At 52.5% G+C, this 10,921-nt stretch overlaps 1 protein-coding gene across 1 annotated transcript; it reads right to left on the bottom strand.

Annotated features, from left to right (window-relative positions):
• Positions 1-334: 334 nt before the first annotated feature.
• AHCYL1 (adenosylhomocysteinase like 1) lies at positions 335-10,497 on the bottom strand. Its single transcript, XM_010170490.1, has 16 exons — positions 10,389-10,497; positions 9,442-9,585; positions 8,542-8,642; positions 8,132-8,234; positions 7,776-7,870; positions 6,811-6,917; positions 6,088-6,204; positions 5,832-5,895; positions 4,283-4,371; positions 4,006-4,076; positions 3,442-3,536; positions 3,259-3,357; positions 2,585-2,653; positions 1,147-1,225; positions 551-671; positions 335-385 (listed from the first exon to the last, which is right to left on the bottom strand). The coding sequence occupies exons 1-16, from the start codon at positions 10,477-10,479 to the stop codon at positions 379-381; spliced, it is 1,452 nt and encodes a 483-aa protein (XP_010168792.1). The 5' UTR covers positions 10,480-10,497; the 3' UTR covers positions 335-378.
• Between the last annotated feature and the right edge of the window lie 424 nt (positions 10,498-10,921).

Genomic DNA, 10,921 nt, shown 5'->3' with positions numbered 1-10,921 from the left:
CCCCAAAAAAACCCACATTGCTGCAGGAATGATCTGCCCTGGGCACATGAGGAAAGGGAAACCCTCCCTCCAGGAGCCAGGGCTGGGAGTCACCAGCGGCTTCAGCCACATGAAAGCAGGAAGCAAATCCCAGGTTGTCTGCCAAGATCAGACAGAGATGTGATCAAGTAAAAGGGTAAAACTGAGAGGGGGGGAAAAAAAAAGAGGAAAAAAAAAAGTGACTTTAAAATCACACTGATAAATGTAAAAACTGGTTTCTCTGTTGGTTAAAAAAAAGAAAAAGAAAAAGAAAAAAGGTAAACCAAAATAAAAATTATCTTTAAAAATAATCTCTCTAATGTTGCCTTGTGTGGTTTGGTCCTTCATGGGTATGGTCCGTCAGTATCTAGAAGAGAAGGGAGGGGATAGTGAGGACATGGGGGCTTGGGGACACAGCTCCATCTGCAAAGGGGTCACCCAACCCCTGTGGGAGCTGATGCTGTCCCAGTACAAGGAGATAGCCACAACAGCACCCACTGGGTGGGGAGAGGGTGGCTCCCTGAGCACTGACCTGTAGTAATTGGGTTTGAAAGGCCCGTTTTTGTTGAGTCCCAGGTATTTCGCCTGATCGTCCGTCAGTTCTGTCAGGTGGGCGTCAAACGAAGGCAGATGCAAGCTGGCAACGTACTCGTCTGGGAAGAGTGGAAAGAGGGGATCAGGGGTGCACATTCCCCACTCCACACCCAGGGGGATGATGTATGGACTCATCATATGGCACAAAAAGGGTCAGGGCACCACGTTGGCTCTGGCTAGGCAGCCCTTGCCATCTAGTACCATGGATTCACTGTCAGGTAAGCCCATAGCAGAGCTGAGCTCAAGCCTTGGTGCTGAGCAGGGCTGGATGTGCACCAAAAGGCACAAGGATTTGCATGAGAAGCCTCTGAGCAGGAAAGCTGCAGGATAAGGGGTGCCTGCCACGCTGCAGAACATTAAAGAAAATAAATCCAACAACCTGCACATATTTTAAGGTCGCTGCCTCTGGTGGCTTCCCTGAACTCATCCTTTCTCTGGAAGATTTTTTTCCAGCCCAGGTTTGAGTTTCTCCTTACATCCAAAACTACATCCCACAGACCACAGGGTAAGTCAGCCTGAGTTCCCTTCACTCACCCATCTTCTTCGGCAGCAGGTACACGTCCTGTTTGTAACGGCCCTCGGGAGCGTTGTAGAGCTCAATCAGAGCCAGAGCCTGCAGAGATCACAGGGGACAGCACGGGGACAGTCAGGGACAGCCACCAAACCAGGCAGTGCTCAACACCCGCAATGCCACAAAGCTCTTGGCAGCTGAGATAAAGGTTTGGGAGCCTGAAGGAAGGGGCAAACTTCAGACAGTGTCCCAGGTTGGCCAGAGAAGCTGTGGCTGCTCCTCCCTGGAAGTGTTGAAGGCCAGGTTGGATGAGGCTTTGAGCAACCTGGTCTAGTGGAAGGTGTCCCTGCTGCTGGCAGGGGGGTTGGGACTGGATGAGCTTTAAGGTCCCTTCCAACCCAAACCATTCTATGATTCTATGATTTCCAAAATGCCTTGAAGGAAAGGCTTTCACCTAAGGGTACATCCCTCTCTGGGTCTCTATAACGCCACCAGCCCTGGGGGAGGACCAGAGAGGTGGGAGATGAGATGCCACCCAGCTTGTTTGGGCTTAATATCTCAGGGAAAGCCAGAACACAAGGATGGAGGAGAGGGGAGCAGCTCTAATTCTCTAAGTCACACAGAAATGAAGGGATTGCTCGTTTTAAGCTGGCAGCATTTCTCCAAAAAAAAAAAAAACAAACCCACAACCACTCCTTCAGCAGAAATAAAACTGCACCTCCCCCGAGTGCTGGTTCACGTAGCCAAGAGTCAGGTTCAAAACTCAGCCCCAGTCCCTGTCGATTTGGAGGATAAGGAAACTCCCCACCGTGAGCGTGGCTGTGTCCCCCCCCCCCACCAGTGCAGCTCCCCACCATCAATCCCCTCTGTGTTTCCAGCCCAGCCAGTTTCTTCCATCACTCACCAACCAAGGGCTGCACTGGCCTTGGCTGCTCCCCCAGCCAGCACCGACTGCAGATCGCAGACAGGAGCCAAATTTAATCATCATTTTCTTTCAAAAGGCAAAGTCACTCCAAACAGTGCAAGACACAAGCTGTGTCCACCCAGCTGGGCCAGCACTGATGCTGGGGAGCATTGTAACCACTGACCTCCAGATCCCCAAAACTCACTCCAGGGGGGAATCAAAAAGTCCAAAGACAAAACAAAGCCTTGCTTTGAGGTAAGCTTGAAGCTGTGCTAGGGGAGCTCTCCGGTGGCTGACGGCACAGCAGGAGCTCTGCCATGAAGCCTGGCTCATTTAAAAGCTCTCTCCCAGCGGTAACGAAGCTGGAAGTTCACACCATCATTAGCTACAGCCCAGCCAAGAGGTGGTGGTTATGCTAACTCTGGCACCAGTCACATCCCAAGGACACATCCAACTGTGTGTTCCCAACTTCTTCCAAACCATCCCCACCCCAAGGCTCCTGCAAGGTCCCAGAGCATCCCCCTACCCCTCATGCCCCAGCCCTGCAGTGTACAGACCTGAGTGGTGGCCGTGATGGAGAGAACGAAGGTGGGAACTGTTGAGCAGCTCAGGTTGAGAAGACGACCCTAGGAGACAGCAGGAGGAGTGTGCAGAGAGATGAACACTTGACCCCAAAGCCAAACCACATCGAGTCTCAAGACAGGACTCATCTCTACCCTCTCCCTGGAGCAGGAGGCAACCACAGCACAGCAATTCAAGGGTCACCTGTGTGACCAGAGTGTTCAAACTGCCTCAGTTTCCACCTAATCCTTAAGCTTTAAGGCAGGGAAATTTTGTGATCCCTAGAAAGAGTCAGTCCCTCCTACTTCCAGGAGAGCTCAAGTGGGAAGAGGAGACACCCAACCAGTTTGCTGTGTGGGAAACTTTGCCAAAGCCAGAAGCAGACAGGGTTTGGCTGATGGGGATGGCTCTTGGCTTGAAAGAACGGAGCCAGATGGCACCTCTGTGGCTGCTTGTGGTACATGAGACCTCCCCTGCCTCAAGAAATGGAAAAAAAACCCCAAAAACATTAAAAAAAAAATAAAGAAACCCTTTCCTGAGCTCTGAGCCTCCTCCTAGGTACAAAGTGTCCCAGCTTTTTCCATCTGGTTCAATCTCTGTGACAAACTCTGGCATGCAGTGAGCTCCCAACGAGACCCAAAGCACCGTCGTGGAACAGCTCTCAGCTCACCTCAGCCAGCAGCACCACCCGCTTCCCATCCGGCCAGATGACGTGATCCACTTGGGAACGGACCCGCTCCCAGGTCAGCTCTGGGGTCCGGAGGCTGGTCTGCAAGAGCAGGAGGAAGAGGCTGGAGTCATGGCAGGAGGATGGTGGGGCAGACGCAGCCATCGAGCCCGCAGGCAGACTCACCACGTCGATCTCGGTGTTGGAGTGGCCCATGTTGCACACAATGCAGCTGTTCTTCATCCGATCCAGGTGTTCTCTGGTCACAACGTTCTTGTTTCCTACAGATAGAGAAGGCACCAGTGAACCCAAGGCAGTGGAAATATTATTAACTCTTGATTTCTCCTTCTTTGCTCTTGGGTCAGAGACGCTCAGTTTGGGGGCAACATCAAATGAACTTCCACCAGGATGAGAGTTCTCCTGGCCGTGACAACAAAGAAACACATGAAATGAGTGCTGATCTTTGGTCCCAGGAATTAACCAGGCTCTAGGAGACCCCAAAATACCCTTGGGATACATGGTTGTGATGTCCCTGCTCACAGGGGCTGAGGAGGACAGTGGTCAAATAGCAGCTGGGGTGGGTAGGATGAAAAGCTCTTGCCCAGCTATTGCTCTTGTACAATTAGAAGCACGAGGCAGTGAAGTGTCCTCCATCTCCAGCTCCCCCAGAGCCCCTGAGACACCCTCTTGGGAATGATTGCTCCTTCTCAGCCTGCTCCAAGGCTCACCCATGACCTTCTCCATCCCTACCTGTGCAGGTGATGACGACATCCACCTGACGGATAACTTCACTCAGCTTCACCACCCGAAATCCATCCATGCTGGCAAAAAAGGGGGAGAGGGACTATGATGAGGAGGAGAAGCCTGTTCCCTCTCTGCTCCAGCCCTACCCCATCACACCCCAAACAAGATGAATATTCCCCAAGATGAACCACAGATCCTCCTGCCTCTGTTTCAGTCTCCATCAGGGTTTAAAGAGGGCCAGAGAGAAGACAGAGATGCTCACAAGCAGCATGTAACATCTTACCAAGCCTGGAGAGCGCAGATGGGGTCGATCTCCGTGACGTAGACGATGGCTCCCAGGGCTTTCAGAGCAGCACAGCATCCTTTACCGACCTGGTGAGGTAAAGAACCAGCATGAAGCTGAACACAGGAGGCACCAAGTGCTACAATCCCTTCCCTAAAACAGCCCGAGCGTGTCCCATGCTGGGAGATGCTCATCCCAACCACCTGCCTGATGCCAGGAGCAGCTCAGCGATGTACCTGGCGAGTGGCACTTCTGCTGCAAGCCCAGCTCCCCCTCCAAGGCCACCAGCTCCCCCTCCAAGGCCACCAGCTGGCAGGAGCTTTCCAAAACCAATGCACTCAAGCCTGCACAGCCCCCAGTGTCACAGGAGACCTCCTGAGCTCTCCTCTGAGAGGAGATTAAAGCCAGTCTCGACAAGTACCCACTTCCCCCACTTGCCTTTAAACCAAAGGGTTTCTTTGGTATTTAGAACTGTCCTGCACTGATCAGGGGACAGATCCATCCCACACTCTCCACATCAGTACAGGGGAGAGCAGAGCTCCTGTAACAGCATCTCTGATTCTATCCTTCTCCTCACTACAAAATTAAACTGAAGTCTGGTTCTCCTCACCACTTACCCACACTAACACCTGGTTAATCTGCACGTATCCATGCTCAGCTCCATTTTCTGACCAGAAGATGCTGCCAGGCAAGAAGCATCTCCAGAGACACCCTCATTTATCACCCAGTTTTGACTTCAGGTCTATTGAAAACAGCCAGACAGGGCAAACTGGGACTTCAACCCACATCCAAAGGGGAAACCAGTGATGGTGGAAGGACTCCCTTGTTTTGAGGAAGTCAAATAAAACTCAGGACAGTCCCTGGAGACTACAACTTCCAGCACAACTCATGGCTGGAGATTCAGACACTACCCTGAGGCACCTGGGTGAGAGCCAGAGCAGCCTCTTGGTCAAGCAGAGTTGGGCTCCACTGATGTCTAAATAAATTAAGTGTGTTCCTGGCAGGAAGAGCATTTGCAGCTACTGCCAGTCCCTGTGCAACGCGGGAAGATAAACACCCAGGCAGACAGTGCACAGATGGAGGGAAGGTGTCAGCTCCCAGCTCCGTGCTCTTCCAGGGCAGAATCATTTACAAGTTCGTGATATGATTCCCTTCTGCCAGAACATTATCCACCAGCGAGATGCAGCCTGTCCCTCCACCTCCTCTGTCACAGGCTCAGTGACAGCCAGGCTGGATGCTGAACTCAGTCCAGGGACAGCAGATGGGAGCACCCATGGGTAGTTAGAATTCAGGCCAGCGTTCCCAGCAACTGCTGTATTCACAGCCCAGCTAATCTGCAGGCAGACTGGGAAATGTGATGCTTGTTCTCCAGCCTCCCAGCCGGTTCTAGCAAGATTTCCCTGGTAATTGCTCACCAGGTTTGATCTACTCCTATATCAAGGGCACGTGGTCTTTGCACGGGGAAGAAGCAGGATGCTGAGCTCAAGGGAAGGATGGCTTTAGGGGAGGCTGACTCACAGCCCCATCAACTGCTGCTTACGAAACTCACCTCCCCATAACCACAAACCACCACTTGCTTCCCTCCAAACATCACATCTGTGGTCCTCTTCAGGCTGGGGGACAGAGAGAGACCTGTGTTGGGATTAGTCAAGCGCACACCGCTGCGAGAGGCCCCCAAAACCAGGTCCTGCAAACACACAGCAAGGGCAAAGCAACAAAGAGCCCCATCTCTGCTTGAGAGGAGCCAGAGCCACATTCACCAGTGAGAGAGTTGAAGTGAGGATGGGGAGAAAGGTTGGACTCACCCGTCCAGAATGGATTCCCGGCAGCAATACAGGTTATCAAATTTCTGTTTGGTAACAGAGTCGTTCACGTTCATGGCTGGGACACACAGCTTCCCAGCCTTGGAGAGCTGGTACAGCCTAGAAGAGGACAGAGGCAGGTTAGAGCAGAGAGCAGCAACCCAGCCTCCTTTGTGTCCAGTTCTGGAACCCTCAACACAAGAAAGACATGGACCAGTTAGAACGAGTCCAGAGGAGGCCACCAGGATGATGCGAGGGCTGGAGCAGCTCTGCTGTGAGGACAGGCTGAGAGAGTTGGGGCTGTTCAGCCTGGAGAAGAGAAGGCTCCAGGGAGACCTTCTAGGACCTTCCAGTACCTGAAGGGGCTACAAGAAAGCTGGGGAAGGACTTTTCATAAGGGCAGTTAATGACAAAACAAGGGGAAATGGGCTTAAACTGAAAGAGGGGAGGTTTAGATGAGATATTAGGAAGAAATTCTTCACTGTGAGGGTGGTGAGACACTGGCCCAGGTTGGCCAGAGAAGCTGTGGCTGCTCCTCCCTGGAAGTGTTCTCGGCCAGGTTGGATGAGGCTTTGAGCAACCTGGTCTAGTGGAAGGTGTCCCTGCTGATGGCAGGGGGGTTGGAACTGGATGAGCTTTAAGGTCCCTTCCAATCCAAACCAGTCTGGGATTTGATGATTCTATAACCCAACAGATCTCCAGATCAGCCTTTCCCAAACCTCCTACCTGTGCACACCAGTCACGCTCTCCTCCACAATCCCTCGGATCTTCTTGAATACGTTGGGGTATTTCTTATAAACCCAATGGGTCAGGTCCCCACCGTCATCCAGGATCTAAGAGAACAAGCAAAGAACATGGAGCAGTCAGGCCTTCCACTGGGAAAAGCATTCGCTGGGGACAGGACAGGGAAAAAAAGATGGAGAGCATCTTCAGGCACTGATGGAGGGCTGTTTGGGCAGAGGCCTGGGGGCCAGGACTCCTGGGTTCCCCTAGCTGCCAGCAACTCGGGGTCTCCTCCAAAACACAGAGGATTTCTTACCCCCCATGGCATGGAGTTGATGGATCCTAACAGGGTTTTCTGTCCCTGCTATTGCTCTGCAGCCTGGAAAGGTGACCACAGGCAGCACTAACTAAACAGGCTGAGATCAGAAGGACGCCACAACATTCATGCCCTGAAAGCAAACAGTGGAGAGGAAAGGCTGCGGGAGCTGTCACGGCCACTGACACCTGCTATCGCATCGTTAGTGACCAGGGACCATGCGGGCAGCGAGAGGCGTCATCTGCTTTCAGCGAGGCAAGGGTCCCCTGCAGAGTCCCCCCTCTCTCTCTCTCTTTTTTTTTGTTGAGAGAAGAGCAGTTGGGGCAGCTCCTGTAGGGCTGACTCTGGAGGGAAAAGAGGTCTTGTGGTTTCTCAACTCGTTGGCAGGAGATGCTCCCGTGCCATCAGGCTGTACCAGCTCAGGACACTGTCTCTTCAGCTCCCACAATCCCCACAGTGACCCTCAACCCAGCTCCAGTTGCCATTCTCCAGGACCCCCACTTTAATGGGGGCTCAAAGGCCTTTGCAACACCAGCAGATGCCCAGGTAGCCCCAGCAGGCTCCCAGGAAACAACACCAGGGAGGGAAGGGTGAGGAGCACCCAGTGACCACTCCACGGAGGAAGACGAAGGGCTGGAAGAAGGCTCATTACCATGTTGGCCTGCCAGCCATCTATGTTAACACAGCGGTCAATGCACCACCAGAAGTCATCCTCTGACTCTCCCTTCCAGGCAAACACGGCAACACCTAGAAGAAGAGGAGCATCCTTGGCATCTGCTGAGTTTGGCAGAGCTCTCTCCTGCTTGGCCAACTCAGAAAAGCCACAGACAGGAAGGCCAAGGAGCCATGCAGAGATCAAACCGCAACCCACAACAGGATCAGACCTGTTCATCCCTCCCTAAAAGATGTGTGGTCCAAACCATTCCTTAAACCAGTTGGCTGGGACAAGGCTGAAGAACCAGAAGGGGCTGGAAAGGGCTCTACATCCCCAGACTCAGCTGTACTCACCAGCTTCTGCCAAGGCAGCTGCCACTTCGTTCTGGGTGGAATAGATGTTACAGGCAGACCAGCGGCACTGCGCTCCCAGCGCGCACAGCGTCTCGATCAGCACCTGTGAGACAGAGGGGTGAGCAGAAGACCTGAGGAACAGTGATGGGTACAAGCTCAACAAAGCCATCACGACACAGGAGACCCCAGGCACAGCCTTGTGCAACAGGCAGCAAGGAACTGATCAGAGATGGGCTCCAGCAAACGTTGCCCTGGGGAAATGTGGGCAGCAGAACATCTCCAGGATGTTTTCAGAAAAGTGAAGGTGCCTCTTTCAATTGCCCAAGGTTGGGAAACTTAAAGAGATTTTCTTCTCCAGGGCAAAAAATGGTCTCTCCTACCCCAGATACCCCAAATAAGCAGCCACTCACCGCAGTCTGTGCTGTAATGTGGGTACAGCCCACGATTTTAGCTCCAGCCAAAGGTTTCTCCCCTTGAGCCCGTTTCCTGAGTGAAATCAGAGCAGACATGTCTGCAAAAGGAAGAGAAGGGGTTTAATGACAGCTTAGTCCAGAGAGCTCCCTCTATGCCAGACCTGCTCTCCTTTCTGGGGTCTCCCAGGCTACATCCAGCCCCACAGATTTTGCTATAGTCGTTATTCAGTCAGGGAGAAAACTCCTCATCCCTGGCCTGGCAGGTCTGTTCAAAATGGGACCAAAACTCCAGTGTCATTTGTCACTTGACCACGTAACTAGAGGTCTGGGACAGGCACTGCCCAAGGAAAGCATCTGATGTGCCCCAACTAAAGACAATCATCATCCCTACAGCAGAAGAGCATCAAGGAGAAGCACCTAAAGAGATTAAAACAGTGCTGCCACATCTCAGAAGAGCAGCTCTAAGTGTGCCTGGATTATCTTCCCCTTCTAAGACTTTGGCAGCATGTGAGTAAAAGGAGCCTGAAAGCTAAGTTACCCAATCACCCCACTGGAAATGGCAACTCAGCTTCCCACAAACCCCAGGGGAAGGGGTTGGGACTCTCAATTTTCATGTCTCCAAAGGTGTTGCAAGATCCTTCACCCATTGAGGTTTCTCATCCAAAGCCACCAGAACATAAACCCTGCAAGAGCCCTGCTGTCCTTCGAAAATGGATGCCCCACATTATTAATGTTTGCTGTTGTGTCTATCTCTTCCCCACATAATAATTCAGGGAGGAAAGACAGTGTATCCAAGGCTGGAGCACGAGCTGTGGGAACTGCTGTGGCTCAGCTCCTGGTCTCTGGAGAGCACAGTACCTGCTCACAAGCCCCACAAAGCCCACGCTCCACTTTTACCTTGTTCAGCAATCTCGATCTCCCGGCGTCCAAACTCTGCCTGCTTGATGTTCTTCACACAGAAATTGCTGCTGCCTTTGGAGTTGGTTTGTTGTTTCTCTCGAGGGGACACCTCATCATCAGAGCTGTCTGTGTAGGAGGCAGCTAAAGCCACGAGAGGAACGTGTGTTACCCCAGGACCTCCTACCCTTGAGGTTTCTGCTCCATTTCACTTCCCAGCTTTCACATACACATGATCATGGCTCCAACTACAAGTCTCAGAAGGAAAGCCAATGTCCAGGAGGAATTTTGCACTCTTGCTCCCTAAAACAACTCAGAACTAACTGTATTATCAACTGGTAATCAATGTCTGAGCTTCAGGAACCCCCAGAAATATCCTCTCCAGGAGGGCCACCAGGATGATGCAAGGGCTGGAGCAGCTCTGCTGTGAGGACAGGCTGAGAGAGTTGGGGCTGTTCAGCCTGGAGAAGAGAAGGCTCCGGGGAGATCTTACAGCGGCCTCCCAGTACCTGAAGGGGCTGCAAGAAAGCTGGGGAGGGACTTTTCATAAGGGCAGTTAATGACAGAACAAGGGGAAATGGGTTTAAGCTGAAAGAGGGGAGGTTTAGATGAGATATTAGGAAAAAGTTCTTCACTGTGAGGGTGGTCAGACACTGGAACAGGTTGCCCAAGGAAGTTGTAGATGCCCCCTCCCTGGAAGTGTTGAAGGCCAGGCTGGATGAGGCTTTGAGCAACCTGGTCTAGTGGAAGGTGTCCCTGCTGCTGGCAGGGGGGTTGGGACTGGATGAGCTTTAAGGTCCCTTCCAACCCAAACCAGTCTGGGATTCTATGATTCTATCTCCAAGTACAACAGAGCAGCATGGAGCATCCTGACATGTGGTGTGAGCAGCAGCACCAACACCAGATTTGGGAGAGGATCAGGCATGGACAAGGAGCCCAGAACCTACCAGAGCTGTAGCTGTCGGTGGAAGACTGTGAGATGGAGCGGGACAAGGACCGACGGCCCGTCTTGGTCGGGAACTTGGTGAACTCCTGCATGTCATCTGCAAATTGGATTTGCTGAAAGTGCAAAGAAAAAGTGCTAAATCACCAGGTGCTCCTTATGGCATGTCGTCTTTCCAGGTTATACGGGCCCGTGGCTCCCTTCAGTCCACCTTGACTGCTGGGGTCACAGAAATGAGCGTTACCAAAGGGTCTGGAGCACAAGTGTGCTGAGTTCCCTTGTGGCTGAGGGAACTGGGGTTGTTGAGCCTGGAGAAAAGGAGGCTGAGGGGAGACCTTGTGGCTCTGTGCAAGTCCCTTGGAGGAGGGTGGAGAGAGGTGGGGGTGGGTCTGTTCAACCAAGGACCAAGGGACAGGACAAGAGGAAATGGGCTCCAGTTGTGCCCAGGGCAGTTGAGATGGGATGTGAGGAAGAATTTCTTTGCTGAAAGGGTTCTGAGGCATTGGAAGGGGTTGCCCAGGGCAGTGGTGGAGTCCC

The sequence above is a fragment of the Antrostomus carolinensis genome, unplaced genomic scaffold, assembly GCF_000700745.2.
Source record: "Antrostomus carolinensis isolate BGI_N321 unplaced genomic scaffold, ASM70074v2 scaffold33146, whole genome shotgun sequence".
Taxonomy (NCBI): Eukaryota; Metazoa; Chordata; class Aves; order Caprimulgiformes; family Caprimulgidae; genus Antrostomus; species Antrostomus carolinensis.
Note: the sequence above shows the minus strand (reverse complement) of the source record. Positions and strands in the feature narration are given on the sequence as shown.

Excerpts from the sequence above, each read along its gene's own strand:
- AHCYL1 (XM_010170490.1), bottom strand. The coding sequence starts at position 10,479 with ATGCAGGAGTTCACCAAGTTCCCGACCAAGACGGGCCGTCGGTCCTTG. Across the intron at positions 5,896-6,087 it reads CGGGAATCCATTCTGGACGG|CCTGAAGAGGACCACAGATG; the intron begins GTGAGTCCAACC and ends TCTGTCCCCCAG. Across the intron at positions 4,077-4,282 it reads ATCTGCGCTCTCCAGGCTTG|CATGGATGGATTTCGGGTGG; the intron begins GTAAGATGTTAC and ends CTTTTTTGCCAG.